A 20768-nucleotide genomic window follows, 5' to 3' on the forward strand; every position below is an offset into this window, starting at 1 on the left:
ATCTTTTCTAGGATCCAATGTCAGAACCTTATGCTTTCCCAGAACTCCCAATTGTTTGCCAGTATTTAAGGACAGCATTCTTCCTAGGAAAACACTTCCTAGGCTGCCCTAATTCTGATGCCCCAGAAGTTCTTGAAAGCAAAGAGCTGCAATAGCTGCTTAGTCCTTGGAGAAACCAAGGACAGAAAAAAAAAAATCTGTGAATGATTAGTAGGTTCTCATATTGACATCATTAAGGGAATTAAATATTTTCCAGTCTAACCTTTCTTCCTTGCAAACAAAGGCAGATAGTAGGGTGAGAAATGTCTCTGGGTTGTTTTTTTTTTTCCCAGAACTGTTGAGAGAAGGGAACATTTTATTTTTCAAGGATTCTTTAAATGGCACCCTCCCCCCCCCAAATAAATATGCAAAACCTTCAAGTTTAGGAATGACAAATGAGATTATCAAGACCATTTTTGGAGAATGTCACTTTTATAAGACTCACTCTTTAAGAGGATATAGTCAAGGGAGGTGATTAGGACAACAGGGTCACGGGAAATTGGAGAAGAGATCAGAGGCCTTGGTTCCACAGCTCTTGATTTATAAGGAGAAGATTTAAGTAGACTGCAGAAATCATTGACTTCTCTCTCATTTAAATCTAATCAGACCCTTCTTGCCTGGGCCTTTGCCTTGTTCCCTTGGCTTCTTTGCCTGGAACAGGAACAGATGGAATTTCTGCCCTGGTCTCAGTCATGTAATTCATTCATTTATTCATTTGTTTATAATCCCTACTATGTGCAAGGCTGTGCTAGGGATACAAAGACCAAAGAATAAAACCTACCCTTAAAGAGAAACTTATATACATATGTGTGGAGGAAAGAGAGTTGATCTGGAGAACCCAGATCACTTGAGGTCCCCAGTCTCCTTCATTAAATTATAAGATATAGAATTGGATGGCTAATTTGCATATCAAAGGATGAGGAAACTAGCTGAGTTGGCAGAGACTATGGATTTGCCCATGGGTTGTGGTATTGCCTCCCTGCCTTTACCTGTGTAAGTGGGAAAAAAGACAAAGAGTTTAAAAATGGAATAGCCCCAGAAATACCAGGTGCCATCCCAGAATAGGGTCTCCTATATGTAAGGCACTGTGCTAGGAACCGGAAATTCAACAATAAATCAAGACCCTGCCCTCAGGGAGCATTTAGTCTACTAAAATATTTGCGTGTGAAACATGGGAGAGGTGATCTTTTCAGGTTCATACTTTTTAAAGAGGTACTGTTCACCCTCCTGTCATTATATATGTGTGCGTGTGTGTGTATACACACATATGTTTCTATATATATGTATATGTGTGTCTAGAGAGAACATATATCTGTATGTATGGAGTATTTATATATGGAGGGGGGGAGAGAGAGAGAGAGAGAGAGAGAGAGAGAGAGAGAGAGAGAGAGAGAGAGGAAGAGGGAGAGGAAGAGAGAGGGAGAGAGAAAAAGAGAGGAAGAGAGTGGGGGAGAGAAAGAAAGAGAGAGAGAATGAGAGAGAGAGAGAGAGAAAGACAAAGAGAAAGAGAGAAGAGGGCAGAGAGAGAGCACCTTCCCTGTTTTTGCTGTAAGCATCTTATGAATGCTGTGTGTAACTGAAGGTATTTGCAAGTGTGTATTAATAGTGGGCAGGTGATCAGCCAGAAGACTGCCTGGAAAGAAACTCAATAATAGATGAAAAATATACGAATCCAGGCATCTAAGATAAAGGAATGCCAGCCACTGACTGAACAAGAAACAAGAAGAAGATATGGATTTGTGGGAGGATGTATCTATGAAGAAAAGCTTGAGGAGAAAGGAGCTAATTTATGAATATTTCTTTGAACAAAGTCCTAGAATTTAAAGTTCTTTCCGGGTAGAGATTGTCCCATTAGTAGTGTGGGGATGCCCAGTGCCTGATTTGGGGGCAAATTCCTATTGATTGATTGATTGAAACTTCTTGGTGTTGAGTCCATGGTTTTTCCCTCAGAGTGTCAGGGGACTGCCTGCCTGCACTGTAGTTTAACCTGAATAGCAGTCAGTGTCCAGAGTCCTGGTCATATGAACCAGTGCCACACCTGTTATGTGCAAGATGAGAAGCCACATGATGTAGTGAATAAAACGTCAGGGCAGCCTTGGAGTCAGCAAACACTGGGGTTCCAGCCGCTTCTGACACTGAATCACAGATTGCCTTTGTGACCTTGGCCAAGTTTTTTGTTTTATTTTTTTAATACCAGCAACTCATTAAAGCTGTAAATTGCAGAGTAACTGCTGACCTGCATTGGGAGAGAGAGTTTCTTCCCTATTCTATGGAAATTACAAGTCTGGTCAAAAGAAAGATGCTATTATGGCTCAAGATAGTTTCTTAATGAAGTGTTGAATGTAGAAAGGACTAATAATTTTAAGAAAGCCACGTCGGAGGCAGCCTGCTTTAGTGGTTAGGAAGCTTTAACGTCAGCCAGCCAATAAACATTTATTAAATATGTACAGTGTGCCAGGTACTCTACTAAGCAGCGAGGACACAAAAAGAGCCAAAAGACAGTCACTGCCTTTGAGGAGCTTACGGTCTAATGGGGGAGACAGCAAGTAAACCAGTGGGTAGGGACAAACTATATACAGGATAAATAGGAACTAGTTATAAGAGGGGAGACATCAGAAAGCCAGGAAGACCCAGGCCCCAGCTCTCCCTCCAACACATAGTGGCTGTGTGACGCTGAAAGTCACTTAATCTCTCCATGCTCTAGTCAGCTAAAAATGTAAGTTACAGAGAAGGCTCAGCCCTTACCGTGATGCACACACACACACACACACACACACACACACACACACACACACACAAATCAAGTCAGTAGGCTTGTTTTCAAAAACAGAGCAGTAACCAGTCAACCACAAAGTAATTATTCAGGGCATTTTTAATTATTTAGTAAGGAACTCAGACTTTTTTTTTCATTGGTTTTATTTTTAATTCCAAATTCTCTTCCTCTCTTCTCCCTCCCTCCCACCTATGGTGAGGGCAAGAAAAACAAAGCTCATTACCAATAGGTATTAAAGTCAGGTGAAACAAAGGCTTCTCTTATTAGATATTTCAGAAGGGAAGGGAAGGGAGAAAAAAATGCTTCCGTCTGTATTCTGAGTCCGTCAGTTCTCTCCCTGGAGGTGGACAGCATGTTTTCATCTTGAGCCCTTTGGAATGGTGGTTGGTCATTGTGTTGCTCAGAAAAGGAACCCCGTCTTCCTTCTTTAGGAAGCAAAAGCTGTAAAAAAAAAAAATAATTAATTAATAAAATTAAATTAATAAAATTAAATTACATTGATATTTAAAAATTAAATTTTTTTTAAATTTAAAAATTAAAAAAAAAAAGGAGCAAAAAGCTGCTTGTCCAAAGGCAGCGTCTTGGATTGAATAATATTTCCTCAGAGCAGATGGCCTGGGTCTTTCAAGGCAGAAGGTCTGATCCTTACAGGGCAATCACGTGCCTCTGATGGAATTTACCAGAGACTTGGCTGCCAGCTATCCCAGGGAATGACATTTGAGCTTTCTTTTTAAGCCAGACATGAGTTGGCAGCCAAGGAAATAATACGGTTGGGGGATCAGATAAGGAATCCCAGCTTGCATCACAGGACCCCGCTTCGGGCTCCTCTGGCTGCCCCACTCGAGGTGACGCACAGCCGTGGCCGGTTTAGATGGCAGGAACCAGGTAGCGCTCTGTAACAGGTTATATAATCACGTCCTCTTAAGAGCTTCAGACTTCTGTCCCATAGCCAGGATCAGGGGCCCTTCAAGAACGGGGATTCTGTTGTCCTGCTCTGACTCACTGTGAAAGGGGCAGTCGCTTGATTTTTGTGAAGTCCGAAAATGGATTTTTAACGAATATACCAGAATTTATACCTACGAGGGAGTCCGAGACACAGCAAAGAGCCTGCCACATAGATGATGCTTAATAAATGTGTGTTCGTGGGTTAATCATGTTCAGAAGCACTTGATAAGGCACACAAGACCGTGTTTCATTGCATGAGAGTCCCATTTTGTTTGCCATTTTTCAACCAAGATCAATATTGCAATGCCTTGGAAGAGACTCTTATTAAATATCATTTGAGTTAAATTGAAATGAATGAGCCATGATGATTTCCAGAAATCACAGCCACCCTTTGAGGGTGAATACCATCATTGACCAAGAACACATCATGGACTCTGTTATTACCCAAAGAAACGCTCTGAGCAATGGCAGCATTAGCGGAATAATTGCATAGCCTCCTAAGATGATTACTTTGAGGGGACAAGACTTATTTATATGTAAAACTCCAGTGTGTTTGATTAAAAGCAGAGTCCCCGTAGGCTCCTTTCTTTCTTTCTTTCTTTCTTTCTTTTTTTTAAGCTCACATTACTTCTCTCTCCCTCATCCCCAAGAAAAGAATCCAGTATTTGAAGTGTGCCTGCTAGTGGGAGCAGGGGCAGGAGTACCAATAATAGCTACCCCCCAGCTACCCCCCATTTCTCTTTCTCTCTCTAGCTTTTGTCCACAAAGAGGAAGTTTTGCATCTGAAAATGAAAGCAGCTTCTCCCCTCAACCAAACACCCAAAGGTTTTGTCTCTGGATTTGGCAAAATGGGAGAGTTGAAGATACTATATTTTTGTGTGTGTGTGTGTCGTTGCTTTGCTTTTGTTTTTCCATTACATTTATTCTAAATATATTTCTCCCTATTCCCTATGCAGAGAAAGCCTTCACTTGTGCCAGAGGTTGTGGTGTGTGTGTGTGTGTGTTTTTAAAAGAACATTTGAAGGGGCAGCTGGGTACGCAGTAAATTGGAGAGGTCCTAGGTTCAAATTTAGCCTGTGATCCTGGGCAAGTCACTTAACCCCCATTGCCTAGCCTTTACCACTCTTTTGCCTTGAAACCAATATACAGTTTTGATTCTAAGGCAGAATAAGGTTTAAAAAAAAAAAACATTTGCACAAAACCAACCAACACATGGATCATGCTTGATAGTGTATATAAAAGTTTATATCTATAATTCCCCACCTTTCCACTGAAAGCAGGAGCCAGGCTTGGCTCTTACAATGACACAGCAGCCAGTTTCCTTTTAGTGACCTTTCCATATTTTCCCCCCATGCTTATAATTTATTTTCCTAAATTTGCTTACTTCATTCTACGTCAGTTCATTTAAATTCATAGGATCATAGTTTTAGAGTTGGAAAGTATCTTAGAGAGGTCAACAAGCCCAACCCCCTTATTTTATAGTTGAAGAAACTGATTGGGGTTTTAGTTTTTAAAAAATTATTACAAAAATGAATAATATGGAAATAGGATTTGAGTGATAATACATGTATAACCCAGTGAAATTGCTTGCCAGCTTTGGGAGGGGAGAGGGAAGAGAAGGGGAGAACATGAATCATGTAACCATGGAAAAATACTTTAAAACAAATAAAGAAAAATTTAAGAGAAAAAAGAAATGGAGACCAAGCTGTTAAGTGACTTGCCCAAGGTCACAAAGCTTATTGAAGCTGAAGCCACTTTCTTGATAAAAGCCACTTTATCCTGGACCGAGACATATAGTATTAGCCCTGTGGCCTGGAATCACTTGATAACCGCCCACCTGTTCATTTTCCTTTCCAATATCATATTTGGGCAAGAAGTACCGAGCAAGAGATCCATTTGGTCTCCATCCACCAAGGTCCAAGTTCTAGCTGAGGTCTGATGTATTATGCATTTACAGGAAAAGCAGGGTGCCTTGGAACGCAGCTTAACCTCAGAGGGTTTCCTTTTTGCCTCTCTCACTTGTCCAATTTCACTGAACAAGCATTTACCCAGGCACTGCAGACTCACTGGTCAAAAGTCCAGGAAGGCAAGCCGGAGACTACATTTGCAGCTGATTTGCTGATTTAATCCAAGTATGTTTATAAGATTCCACTGCTTAATTCTGAGAGAATTGACTGGTTCTTTTCTTATTTCTTTAGTTGTTTTCAGGCATGTCTTGACTCTTCGTGACCCCTTTGGGGATTTTCTTGGTAAAGATACTGGAGTCGTTGGCCATTTCTATCTCTAACTCATTTTTAAAGATGAGGAAAATGAGGCCAACAGCGTTGGGTGACATGCCCAGGGTCACATAGCTACTAAGTGTCTGAGGCCAGATTCTAATTCAGGTCTTCTTGACTCCAAGCCCAGTGCTCTATCCACTGAGCCTCCTAGCTGCTGTGACCCCATGGACAATAGCATACCAATACTGTCCGTGGGTTTTTCTTGGTAAAGGTACTGGAGCAATTGGTCATTTCCTTCTCTAGTGGATTAATGTCAAACAGAGGTTAAGAGACTCACCCAGGGTCACACAACTAGTAAGTGTTGGAGGCTAGATTTGCACTTAGCTCCAGTTCTTTATTCCCTGAGCCACCTTGATGCCTCCATTAACAGGCTTTACCAGCATCTTTTTTTTAAAGCATTTTAAAGTTTCGTTACCAGTACAAGGTTAAAATCTGGGGGGGAAAGGCATAAAGAATGGCATGAAGAATGCTTTCTACTGGGGCAGAAACGAATCTCGGTGCTTAGCCAGCCTTTGGTGGAAGGAAGCAGAGATCAACATGAAGCTGGAATGAAAAACGTGGGGTTAGACACGAGGGTCCCACCTGGAAGGGAAGTGCCAAGTTAAGAGGAAGTTTGGCTCTAGACCTGTAGGTAAGGGCTGTGTCTTAGCCTCAGACCCCTTTTCACCTTCAAACTGTGGAGTCTTCTGTTTACCTTCCTCAACACAAACATTATTATTATTCCTACAGAGGTGTGACAAGTTCCAGCTTGCAGGGCTTTATTGAGTCCCCAGCATTGTCTGGATGCCTTAAGAGACAAAAGTCCCTTCCCTTGAAGGAGCTTGGGTTTTTATTCCAGGTGACGTGACCAAAAAGGATGAAATAACAGAGTCCCTGCCTTAATTCAGACCAAGTTCCTCCATTCTCCATCCTTATAGAATTTAGATTGGAGAGAGGAGAAACTATGAGCAAGAACAACAGTAATGACTAACATTAATAAAGCACCGACTTAAGGTTTGCAAAATAGTTGGTGTATTTCATTTCATTTGATTTTTCCAAAAAAAAATCTGTGGAGGTATTGTTATCTCTATTTTACAGATGAGAAAAATTGAGGGCTAACAGAGATTAAACTAAGTGACTTCCCCAGAGTCAAATAGATAGAAGTGTCTTGGGTAGATTTTTTTTAAACCCTTACCTTCTCTTTTAGTATCAACTCCAAGATCTCTAGACCTGGCTCTCTATCCAGTGAGCCACCTAGCTGCCCCAAGTCATTCAATATTAAAGATATATGGGAATAGAATGCATCTAGGTAGCACAGTGGATAAAATGCTAGGCTTAGAGAAAAGTAGAACTGAGTTCAAATCCAACCTCAAGTATTTCCTCGCTATGCATAGACTCTGGGAAAACACTTAACCCTTTATGCTTTAGTTTCTTCCTATGTAAAATGAGCTGGAGAAAAAAATGACAAACCATTCCAGTATCTTTACCAAGAAAATCCCCAAAGGGGTCACGAAGAGTCAAGCCCAGAGAGGTCACAGAGAATCAGGCACAATTGAAAAATGACTAAATAACAGGAATAGAAGGAATAGAATTTTCCAAATAGCTGTAGAGACAACAAGAGAAGAGTTCAGAAGTAACTAGGAGAACGGTGGCACCAGAAATAGAAACGAGGGAGGTAGAAGGAAGTTTCAGAGCAAAGACATTTAGATCTGTGTTCGACCTAATGAGTTGGACGTGTTGACAAGCCATGTAAAGGAACGTGTTCTCCAGGCTGATCCCTTGCCTAAAGAAGGACTCCTAGAGACACAGGTCCTAGAGTTTGGCCATGGTCATCAGGACTTCAGGGAACCTAGGACCTCGCTGATGTATGAATTTCTCCATCCGTGCAGATCACAATCCACACACAGTTTCTCTCGTCTTTCATTTATTGTTCCTTTTCTGTTTGGAGAAGGAAATGGCAAACCACTACAGTGCCCAAATGGGGTCACAGTGAGTTAGACACAACTAACTGGATGGTCTCTGAGGTTCCTTTTTACTCTCAACTTCTTGATTCTGTGTGATTCTTCTACAATCCTCCATTTTCTGAGTGTCTTGCTCAAAATCTTCTTACAATAATGGGTATCCATGAATTATGCTCTTTATCTGCTGTATCTTTGTCACCAAATAAACAATAAACAGTGGGACCCTGAATATTCTGCTTCTACACTTCCTTGATGAAATCTTTAACATCACTGCTTGAGCAGAGGTCATCATCAAAAAACATGCTACCGCTGGGGCATCTAGGGGACTCAGTGTATAGTGAGGGAAGCCTGGAAATGGGAAGTCCTAGGTTCAGATCTAACCTCAAACACTTTCTAGCTGTGGGGGCCAGTCACTTAACCTCAATTGCTTAGCCCTTACCACTCTCTGCCTTGGAACTTATATCTAGTATGAATTCTAAGACAGAAGGTAAGGATTAAAAAACATGCTCAGTGGATTGAGAGCCAGACCTAAAGACGGGAGGTCCTAAATTCAAATCTGGCCTCAGACACTTCCTAGCAGTGTGACCCTGGGCAAGTCACTTAACCCCCATTGCCTAGCCCTTACTACTCTTCTGCCTGTGTATTGGTTCCAAGGCAGAAGGTAAAAATTTTTTTAAAAATGCTACAACCTATGGATTCCTATTCCCTTTCTCTCCATTATCCTTTGATTCTTAAGAGATTACGTTGTTACAGGATTTGCAAACATACCACATCACTGGAAGAACATTTGTGTTGAAAAGATAAGACTTAATCCCCAATAGGTAAGTAAGCAATCAAAGGAGATTAGCAGGCAATTTTCAGATGAAGAAATCCAAGCTATCAACATCCTACAGACAAAATATTCCAAATGACCAATAAAAAGAGAAAGGCGGGTTAAAACATCTGTGAGGTTACACACATTGATTTGGCAGAAATGGCAATTTGTTGGAAGGGATGTCAGAAGATAATCAGAGCAATGTGCTTTTGATGAAACTGTGAATTAGTTAAACCCTCCTGAAAAATAATTGGGAACTATACCCCAAAGGTCACTAAAATATAAATAGCCTTTGACCAGTTCATGCTATTATTATGCATGAGCCAGAAGAAAATCAACATCAAAGAGAAAGGACCCTTATGGACAAGAATATTTGTAGAATTCTTTTTTATAGCAAAGAACCTGAAATAAATTAGTACAACATTTGGGCTGAATGAATTGTGATTTATGAATGAATGGAATTTTATTGCATCACAAGAAATAAGAAATATGATGGATTCAGAGAAATTTGGAGAGACTTTTATAGTCAGAGACAGAATGAAGTTAGCTAAACCAGGAGACCAGTTTATGAGATTATCACAAAAATAATGTGAGTGGGAAACAACTCTGAAAAATCTTAGAACCCTGACCAAATAGTGAGCAATCATATCTGCAAAAGCCTGAAGATAAAACATGCCTTCAATTGCTTGGTACAGAGATGATGGACTAGAGGTACAGAACTAGATATACATTCTCAGATATAATCAAGTTTTGCCTGGTTGTATCTGTTTGCTATTAGAGAGTGCCTCTGTTCAGGGGTGGGAGAGGGAGGAAGGAAGGAAGGAAGGAAAGGAAGGAAGGAAGGAAGGAAGGAAGGAAGGAAGGAAGGAAGGAAGGAAGGAAGATACATGTATTAGTTGGTAGTAATAGACATGGGAAAAGCTATATTTTATTCATGGAAATTAATTCTAAATGGTTATAATATGTTATAGTGTTATTAAACAGTTATTACTGTAGTTTTACTTATCAAGGAATCTTATATGAACTTAATATACACTTGATTGAGAGATTCCTTTGTTTTTAGTTTCAGAAATTAACTTAGTCCCAAATAAGACAAAAGTTATATTATTATACAACTCTAGAAATATTCCTTGTGTATAGGTAAACTTATAAAAATGATTAGTTGAATTTTGAGGGGAAGGGGAAAGAAGTGAGAAAAGGAATATTATGCAAAGATTTTGGAGATTATCCTTGATTATCTACCTCAAATATAACCCTCAAACTTTTAAATTCCCTGAGGCAACAGATAGAAGGAAGGTTAGCCTCAGACTCAATTTTGATCGTACAAATCAAAAACTTAAAAAAAATCAACAAACAGAAAACACAGTGGAAGCCTATAATCTGTGCCTTTCAGTCAGTTGCATAATTATAAAAATGTGGTCCACTATAAAGAATTCTTTGCAAAGATCTGCCAGTTCCCTTCCCTTACTTTCATTATACTTTCATTAAAGGATACTTTTGCAACACAAGTTATTCTTAGATAGATATTGTAAAGAGAAGGAAGTTGGTATATGGATACATAGCTATCACTTTTCTCTCTGTATCCCCATTTAGGTATTAATATGTCGTTTTCCTCATTCTTTATCCCTTCAAAATATCATGTAGAATAACTTCTGAGGGTTTTCAATTTGCATTACCTCTAGCTTGAATTTCCTTGTTGTATACTTGGTTTGGCCCATTCTTCCTGATTTCATCTTTCTATCTGTCATTTCTATTTATTTTTTACCTCTCTAGTTTTAGTGTCCAAGTGTGATGATTCCTCCATCACTGGTGATGAAAAATGGATTACTATAGAACACTGATAATTTTGTTATATTTTCTATCTAATTGTTGAACTTCTTTTCAGATTTATTTATGGATGTTCTTGGGATGATGTGACTCGTTTGGAACTCACATCAAACTTTCCTTAGTTTATCTTACTTCCGCTACTTTTCATTATTTTATTTTGCAATACTACTCATTATCATCCATCATCCTTCTTTATAGTTTTAAAAATGAGTTTGTATTTCTAACTCGCATTGATCTTAGCTGCCATTGCTTATTTGTTTGACAAAGCTCTGAAGTATTTGTTTCTGTGATCATTTGGCCTCTTTATCATGACATTTGCTTTTACATCTGTCAAGCCTTTGTAAGAAATGGTGACAATTAAGGTCAACATTTTTGTCTATATATTTTTCCACTTTTCAGCATTGTAGTAGCAGTTGTTCAGAATGTTTTATTTTCATCTTTAGCCTTTTAAAAATATAACATTAATTTTTGTCTTTACTCTAATTGATGGTCTACTGCTATATATAGACAACTGATTCTCATATATGATCATCAGTATCCAGGCATTTTCTTTCCTTTAAGATATAGTCAGTTTCATTCTTTCTTTCTTTTGCTAATGTTCATTGTTTGCCATTTCTACTATCTTTGAACTCTTTTTTGGGAAGAAAACATTTACAGTCTATATGCAAGAGCCTTTTGATTCTAGAAGCTTTGACCTCTTTAATTTTTCAAACACAAGCCATTTTTTCCAGACATTTCTTTGTCACTTCCTCTGTAAATGTTGACTAGTTTTGGAGGATCTTGTCGAATTATTTCCCTACCTCTTCAATTTTTGCAGCAGTTTTGGACACATAAGCTGCAAGTATCTTCATGCTGATCACACTCAATTATTTTAGACTATTTCTGAGAAAGGTCAAATAGAAAGACTGAGATGGGGTGAGATGGTGAGACTCAGTAACTGTATATAGAACATACAAACTTTTGGCAGGGAGAAAACATTTCTGTAATTCATAAGTTCAGGTCAAAAAAAAAATTAGTAGCTCATTAGCTGCCAGATAAGTGGTTTGTGAAGAGTGAATAGCACTGAAAAGGGGGAGGCACTGTGTTTGTGCATTAAATTTTTATCAGGAGTCATGCCAATAATGTATTTTTCCCTTATGAAAAATCATACCATGCCTCATTCTGAAAGTTCAGTGGTAGCCATAGTGCTGGTAGGCTTCTTTTTTAAAAAAAAAATGTTCCCTGATTACATATAGATACGATTTTTAATAATTATTTTCTGACATTTTGCAATCCATGTTTTTTCCATCCTTTCCTCCTTTCCCCCCTCTTCAAGATGGCAGGCAATGTGATCTAGGTTATATTTATGTGCTATTATGTAATACATATTTTCGTGTTCCTCGTGTTGTGAGAGAAGACACAGATAAATGTTGGAGGAGATGTAGGAAAAATTGGGATACTGATACCTTGTTGGTGGAGCAGTGAACTGATGCACCCAATCTGGAGAGCAATTTGGAACCATGTCCAAAGGGCCATAAAACTCCATATACCCTTTGATCCAGCAATACTACTACTAGGTCTGTAAGATCAAAGATGGGAGTGAAGACCTACTTGTATAAAAAATATCTGTAGCATCTTTTTTGTGGTGGCAAAGAACTAGAAAATGCTTATGCAAGAAAAAAAACTCATTAAAGAAACAGAGTGGAAAATAGTATACTTTGATCTCCATTCAGACTCCCTCAGTTCCTTCTGTGATAATGGATTGAATAGCATTTTTCATCATGAGTCCCTTAGAGTTGTCTCGGATCCTTGCATTGTTGATAATAGTTAAATCATTCACAGTTGGTCATTGCATATTATTGTTCTCACTGTAAACACTGTTCTCCTGGTTCTTCTCACTTCACTTTGCATCATATAAGTCTTGCCAAGTTTTTTGGTGATCATCCTATTTGCCATTTCTTGTGGTATAGTAGTATACCATTACAATCATACGCCACAACTTGTTCAGCCATTCCCCAGTTGATGGACATCCCATCAGTTTCCAGTTCTTTGCCACCACAAAAAATAAATGCTATAAATATTTTTGTATAAGTAGGTCTTTTCCTCCTATCTTTGATCTCTTTGGGATACAGACGTAGTAGTAAGTATTATTGCTGGGTCAAATGATATATAGAGTTTTATAAAAGGCCCTTTGGACATGGCTCCAAATTGCCCTCCAAATTGGGTGTATCAGTTCACAGCTCCACCAACAGGGTATTAGCATCCCACTTTTTCCTACATCTCCTCCAACATTTATCTGATAGGCTTCTATCTTGGGCTGACATGAGAAAACTGTTAATGTTTATGAGTTGGGGGCAGGGGGCAGCATGCAATAAGTAGGGACAAAGAAGAGCAGGAGAGAAGGAAGATGGAAGATATCCTCCAAAGTGCTAGCCTTACAAATAGTTCTCAGAGAAGAGCCATCCAAGATGTCGATGAGATGACATAGTATCTCACTTGGTACATCCAGCCCAGAGATGACCTTTTAGAATTTTCCATGAAACACGACACAGTATTTTGCAACAAATATGTAGCAATGGAAGGGAGAGAGGGCTGTCTGTGCTCACTCATGTTACCACCACTGCCTCCAGCTCGAGAAGAAGGATGGTTACCTCTTAGGTAACAGGATTTTTTTTTTTTTGGATCATAGCAGTCCTTCCAAGGATTTCTGGGAACTTTTCAGGCATTGTCACATGAATGTCCGAAAGGTTTTCTAGTTAGCCTCTTACTGCTCTAACTTCCCCTCCTCGGCATTCTAGTAAGACATAGAGAAGACAGCATGATGTCACGGAGGGGACACCAGACTCGGAGACAGGAGAGCCGGCTTTCGGTCCCAGCCATACAAGTGACTTCAGTCACTCAATAAACATTTATTAAGAACTTACTATAATTACTCTATTACAGAAATGAATAATATGGAAATAGGTATCAAGAGATAACATATGTATAACCCAGTGGAATTGCTGATCAGCTCCTGGGTGAGGGGAAGAGAGGAGGAAGAGAAAATGAATCTTGGTAACCATGGAAAAATATTTTACAATTAAAAAAAGAACTTAGTATGACACATAATCTTAGTGAATTCAGCTACTTAGCCTGTGTCCTTCATGAGGTTGTTATGGTGATCTTAAAAGGCAACAAATGTAAGAACAGTTTCAAACTCGTCAAAGTACCATATTAGAAGTTAGTACAAAAATCTGAATCTTTAGGTGTCTTAGAAGTCAAGCAAAATCAATAACTAATATAGATGTGCTGATTAGCGTATGTAGGGGTGCTCTAAGGACTTCTGCTTTTTTCATCATCTCTCCATTAGTCGCTCTGATCTTCTTCCTACTTTCTTACTGTCACCAGACATGGGGTCCTGTTTCTTCTTCCTGTGGCTCACAGTTACTCTTCTTGTAGTTCTCAAGTCGTCACTACCTTGGCCGTGAACGTAAGGATTTGTAGAATGAGCCTGGTTCTCAGTACAACTGCATGCGGGTTTTTGTATAGCTTCTCACCCAGCATCAGAGCATGTTGGTTTTGAACACTCGGTAGTGGAGATGGGCTGCCCTGGGCCATGCACAGATCCTCTCCTGTGGATCCCTCAATGGCCAAGAGCACATACTTGTAAAATGGTTAGCCAAGGCTCCTTGGAAGACAACGAAGTCAACTTTGAACTTGAACTCAGTTCTTTGCTAGTTTTAGCACCTTCCTTCTGGGAAGAACTAAGAAGCTGAGTTGATTGACCAAGTTTTAGAACTTTTAGAATACTTCATGAGTCCTGCAAGAGTCCCTCAGCTTACAAAGTATTGAAGCTCATCATAAATTCCCTTGGATCCCACCAAATGGGTATTTCCCTTTTCTACCCCTCCTGCCCTGACTCAGGCAGCAAGCATTTGTTATCATTATTTATGATGTTACCATGCACTGGACATACAAATACAAGGAATGAAACAATCCTTAATGGCAACATGCTTATCCTAATAGGGAATACAGCAAGTATTTGTATAAGTATATAACAGAATAAATGTGTAGCACCTAGGAATAAGGTCCTGTGGGAGGAAGACACTAGCACTGAGGGAATTAGGAAAGGCTCTAGGTAGAATGTGGTACAGTCTACTGAGTCTGGAATAAAGAGAATGAGACAGAAGTGAGAAGGGAGTGTAATCTGTTTTGTCTGTTCCACATTAAATGTTCAAATAATTGCACTTAGCACACACTTATTCAGCACCTACTATTTCCAAATTCTGTTCTAGTGGCTGAGTCTCCAAAGATGAGTGAGACACTTATCATCAAGGAGTTTTGATATAATTTTGATATAATTTATTTTATATAATTTTATATAATGATATAATATAATTGATATAATTTGACATAATTTTGATATAATTTGATATGATAATATAAGAGGCATGCAGGCAAGAAGTCTATCTAGCCATCCAGATGTTTCCAGATAATATTACATGTCATAGAAACAAAAACATCTGGGAGAAGAATAAAAGATTTGCACGAATGAGTTATTTCTTATTGGTGTCATGGCGCTTTGGGGTATGGCTTCATATGCACAATGAAGGATTTCACTTGGCTTGAGTTAGCCCTACTTTAGGTATTCAGGCATTTGCCAATGCCAGAGATACCTAAGGCTTAGCTTCAGGGGAGTCTCTGTAATGGAATCTCCAATGCCAGTATGCATTGCCACCCCTGTGATTGCTTAGGCACCCTGTAGCTGCCAGTTCCCATGGGGTGGAGGGCAGCATTTTATTGCCATTGTAGCTCGGGGTTATAAACACCTTCATTGTGGCCCTTTCCCATGGTCTACTAAACAAACATAAACTGGAATGCATTTTTGCAACACAGTGAACACAGGGCTTAAAGCTGACCAAAACTGCTTTGCTTTTTCTGTAATTTTATATGATAACTATGTTTTTCCAACTGGTCTGGATTCACAGCCAACTTGTGGCAGAACCATACAATTATCTACGGCTCTCTTTGCTGTAGGAAGCCTCTGTTTCCTGTGTCCTTTTCCCTCACTTTGGGAGTACTCCCTTCACCACCCTCCTCCACCATCAGAAACCTAGTGCCTTCATAATCTCTCCTTTTTGATTGAAAACCTGATGGTTCCCTCAGACAGTATCTAGCTTTGTGGCCCTGGACAAGACATTTAACCTCATTTGCCTGGCCCTTACCCTTCTATCTTAGAGTTGTTACTAATATGAAAAGGAAGGATTAAAAAAAAAAACTAATAGAAAACGCCTGGTATCCATTATTTTCATTCCAACTTGAATCTTAAGAAAAGTGTTTCCCCTTCCACATTTTAAGCCTTTTTCTCCCCTAAAATTATGGGTCAACGGACTGTAACCCATTACAAGCTAAAGGAATTTCAAGCATACTAGAACAGATAGAAGAAACCCCTGGTAGAGGCGAGAACTTGATCCTCCAGAAATCACACCATGTACGCACACACCTACGGGACTCCTGCCAGGTGATGTTTGAATGAGATACTCGCATACCTTGGTGTCCCCTCCTCCAGTATCAAGTATTGTTTCCTAGTTGTATTGACCACGGCGCCCAGCTTATTTAAAGCACCATTGGGACCCTCAGCTTCATTTATTCAGCCAGGAAGTCAGTCATGGTTTGCTAAGGACCTACTATGTGCTAGGCACGATGCTAAATGCTTACCCCTAATCTATTAGACTCTTAATCAATGCCTGATGGCTGTCTTACTAATAGATGATAAGCCCTTCAGAGCAGGGACAGTTTCATTTCTGTTACTGTATGCCCTGCACCGAAATACAGTGCTTTGCCCACAATAAATGCTCAATCCATGCCCGTTGATCAATTTATTCATTGATTACCTAGAGGCAGAAGATAGAAGTGGAGAACGAAAAGAGCCATTTTTATCTGCATCTGATCAACGTGGATGACACCGATGAGTAAGATCAGGAATCTGACTCGGAAGTCCTTTTTCTTTCATAATAGGATAGATAAGAACCTCAATGTAACCATATAATTTTTGACTTTACTTTGTAGACATCAACACACAATCAGTCTTCTTCCCCAAGGCCAAGTCCAGCCAAGTCATTAAGTATTTACTGAGTTCTCCCTTTCAGGGGCTGTACAGTACCACGCCAGACATTGGAGCCATTCAGGTTGTTTTCATGCTGAGTTCAGTTCATAGCAACTGATAAGTTCTGGCCTTGCAACAGAGAGAAAATTGTGCTGACTTTACTTCTGCCGCTAGCTAGGATTGGGATGTTTTGAACTAGACTGAATGAATGAATGAACGAACGAACAAATGAACACAAAGAGAAATACATGGAAGTTAGGACATAGAAGTTAGGTTTTTAAAATTTCTATGTATTTAATATACTTCACTAATTTTGAGTTCATAAATTTGAAGTGTTGTTTTTCATAGAATTCTAGAATCATAAAATGTTAGAAAAAAACAAAAATATAAAATATAAAAAATGTTAGGAAAAAAACTGATCCACCTACTCATTTAAAAATGAGCAAATAGGCCTAGAGAACTTTCTGTAAGATAATATAAATTCTGAGAAGAAAAAGACCTCTAAGTTTTTAACTCTCAGTTTTTACTTTAAAAATTAAATTTATGGGGCACCTAGATAAAGAGCCACCAGGCCTGGAGATGGGAGTCCTGGGTTTGTATCTGGCCTCAGACACTTCTTAGCTGTGTGACCCTAGGTAAGTTACATAACCCTAGTTGCCTAGCCCTTTCTGCTCTTCTGTCTCTAAGACAGAAGGTAAGAGTTTTTTAAAAGTTAAATTTACCAGTTTTGATTTTACTGGCATAGTTAATTTGTACATATTGTCCTGAAGGAGCACATGAACTTTTTTACTTTAAAAAAATTAGAAGAGTATTTCTATCCCTTTTGGCATCCATTTGATTAACTAAAGTAAAACTAAGAATGAAATCTAAAAATGTTTGAGCTACATTGGGCAAATTTTGATTGTGATAAAACTGAGTTTAGGACTTGGCAGAATTAGTGCCTACATTACACTTTTTGGAACTAGTCTTTTACTTCCGATGGGACTTCCAGTTTTATGACATCCATCTGGACATAGAATTGATTGGAATGTTCTTCCGATTTCTCCTTGCTAATCCAAATCGGGCCTAGCTTTCATGCCTATCAATATGAAAAGGGCCTGGCAGATAATACAGGTTTAATAGTACAAAATGTCAAGCCTGAGGCACTCCACTCTGATAGAAAGGCCAGGCAGAGTAAGGCAAGAAGAATCTAGAATCCAAGAATTAAGAATTAGCAGAAGTAGCATTGGTGGTGAACTCTGGTTATGGGACTATTTTTCATGTAGGTGGTCCTGAACCTATTAAATGTAGAAAGAAAAGCGGAGGCCTGTGGGCCTAGATGGCCATTCTGGGCTCTATTGGCCATTCTGAACTTCAGTTTCCTCCGCTGTAAAATGTAAGTGTGACCCTCAGGTCCTTTCTATCTTCTTAGATGTATCATATCATCATATAAAGGCAGGGTTATCTCCCACTTCTTGGTTTTCCTTTCTATTGTTCCCAATAAGAAACTATCCTTAAGGGCTGAAGCCATTATCTTATTGAAAAGTGATTTATATGAGTATTTTTTGGGGATGATCTTGAGGGGAAGGATTATTATTCCAAAGACAATGAGTCAGTAGCCCTGGACACAAGCAAGGGAAATGGGAAGAAAAAAAAAATGGGAAAAATCTGGAAAGTTAGCTAGATGGCAATTATACCCAATGGCTGGGTTGTTTTTTTGCACCTTGATTCTAGCTTTGCCAGAAAGTTGCCCTCCATGGGTTTGTTTTCATAGCTTCTCCCCCTGCCCCTTTGCTTCCAGACACACCACAGATTAAAGTCAGACAGGCCAGAGATAACTAACAATTATGTCTTCATAATACAAGGCATTTCAATTTTGAAGGTCTCTCCTACATGCAAATAATGGACAGTTGATAGAATCCAAGCAATTTATTTTCTCATTTGATTATTAACTGATCAGATATCGTCTCCAACTCAGCTCATGTAGTGATTGAGCAAGAGGAAGGGAGAGAGAACCTTTTGAAAAGATCTAGGTTCTGTTAGAATCATTACAGTGGAGACTTGAGAGATCATCTCATCCTCTCCTCATTTTACAGATGATGAAACTGAGGCTCAGCAAGATGACAAGTCTCCCGGCTAATTTTTAGAGACAGAGGCAGAGCCCAAATTTTTCCAACCAATGTAGAATATCACTGGGAAATGAGAGCCAGTAGTCCTAGGTTCATACTCTTTCTAGCTATGTGATCATGGGAGCTAGTCCTTTGGCCTTTTGGCTTCAGTTTCCTCATCAGCAAAATGTGGATAAGAATACTTGATACATACCTCACAGATCGAGTCAGGGAAAGCCCTTTGTAAACCTTAAAGCATTATACAAACGTGAGTCAAATATTCTGGTGAAAGTTTAAATTAAAGTCAGACTGACAAGTGGCAAAAGTATTCAGAGATTTCATGCAAACATCCTCTTTAAAATATATATAAAATCCCTGAAGGGGAAGGGGTGTGTGAAGAGGAAGACAGGAGTAAACCAGCCTCCAAAGCAGGCTAACAGATAAATTTATACAAATTAGTATATATACATATATATATATATATATTTATATATTTATATAAATCAGTCTTCTCAAAGTATATGCAGGCTAAGAAAATTTCCTAAAGTCCAGAGCACTGGAAAAGTGTGCCTCTCCTGCAGGCACCAGTTCAGTTCAGGGGGGCAATCCTGTGTCTGTCCTTTAAGGAATTGCAATCATTCCTTTCTTGACTCGATGCCCAGCAGTTTCCAGATCAGAAACTAGTTACTTATTTCTTATTCCCAAGAAGCAGCCCTCCTATTCCTTCCCAGAGGAGACCTAGAACACATGAATCAAAATAGTTGTGTGATGTCATGTCATAATGGGAATGTGCTCCGGCCAATGGGTGCCAAGAATTGTCTGTTCGGGGTGGTTTCCTTTTACAGTCTTTCTAAAGAGACAATCGGACCCAAGTGCACATGACAGCCCTTTGCAAGAGGACCCCGGCTTCCTTTGCCTATTTAGTCTTGGCCATCCCCTCGTTTAAAGCAAAACAAACCAAAACACAACTTGGAGCTTATCATTGAGTTCCTGACCTTCACTACATAAACAGATCACCCGGGGGAGATCCGGCTGGAGATCCTGGCAGCTTTTTGTCTCCTTAAGGACAAGACAGGCTGCTGCCGCCGCCGCTGCCCGAACAGGAGAACCCAAACTGTCCTTGCTCTCTGCAGATTTCAGGCGGTACAGTAGGCGTTAGACCTGGGACTGACCTGTGTATATCCGTTGGCTGGTGGCTCCGGTGTGTCACCCCGCCCGCCCGCCCGCCCCGCTTTCTTTCCAGGGCTGCTCTAAAAAGCTCCATCCTGTGGCTCCTTCAGAATCCAACAAGTTGTCCCTTGAGCAGATTTTGGGGAAGGGGGTGCGAATCTGTTCGTTGCCTTCCCTCCCCGCCGCCGTCCATGCGCCTGGCGGTCTACACTGGTCAGCCCCAGCCCCTCCGGCACTTTCCCCAGCACTGGATATGATCTCAGGCTGCAGGGGCTTCGGTGCCGGGGGCAGCTCATGAAGCGCTTTGGCAGCCTGAGGGGGAGCAAGAAACGCAAGGAGCAGAGCCGCGGTACAGAGAGGCGCCAGTCGGAACCCCATGGCCTTTTCGGTAGGAAATTGTTCAGTTCCCCAGGGGGTCCTTGATGCTCGGCGATAGGCAGCTGGAAATACACACGCGCATGTCTGCTAAATAACCCGCTGCCTTACTCCGAGCAAGCTTTACCTGGGAGGTTTTTAATTGGGGAGCCCTTCGACGAACTGTGAGGATGTGCTTGCTGTGAGGATTAAGCTGCTCCCAGTGCTTTCGCCATGAACTGTGTCTAAAATGACTTGTTTCTGAAGTGATTTCATTCCCTTTGCCCACCTAGTCCCGAAAGAACCCAGCACAATGCTTGGTGGGTAGATGTCTGATCTTTTCTTCTTCTTGACTTTCTTTAGAGGAAAATAACAACGTGTGTCAGACACAGAAAGGCAGACCGACAGATACAAGGAGAGAGAGAGAGAGAGAGAGAGAGAGAGAGAGAGAGAGAGAGAGAGAGAGAGAGAGAGAG

The 20768-nt window shown here is 40.0% G+C and overlaps 1 protein-coding gene across 5 annotated transcripts in view; it reads left to right on the plus strand.

Moving 5' to 3' along the window:
• Window positions 1-20768, plus strand: part of PRKAG2 (protein kinase AMP-activated non-catalytic subunit gamma 2) — a 472166-nt gene that overhangs the window by 231696 nt on the left and 219702 nt on the right. For 2 of the 5 annotated variants that reach the window (XM_044677449.1, XM_044677450.1), the window contains exon 1: window positions 20193-20326. The exons of the other annotated variants lie outside the window; for them this stretch is intronic. In XM_044677449.1, the coding sequence (XP_044533384.1) occupies window positions 20233-20326 (94 nt within the window). In that variant the 5' untranslated portion in view covers window positions 20193-20232. Of the gene's footprint in view, window positions 1-20192; window positions 20327-20768 lie in introns of those variants that run through there. 5 annotated transcript variants of the gene reach the window in all.

Source organism: Gracilinanus agilis, chromosome 5 (assembly GCF_016433145.1).
Source record: "Gracilinanus agilis isolate LMUSP501 chromosome 5, AgileGrace, whole genome shotgun sequence".
Classification (NCBI taxonomy): Eukaryota; Metazoa; Chordata; class Mammalia; order Didelphimorphia; family Didelphidae; genus Gracilinanus; species Gracilinanus agilis.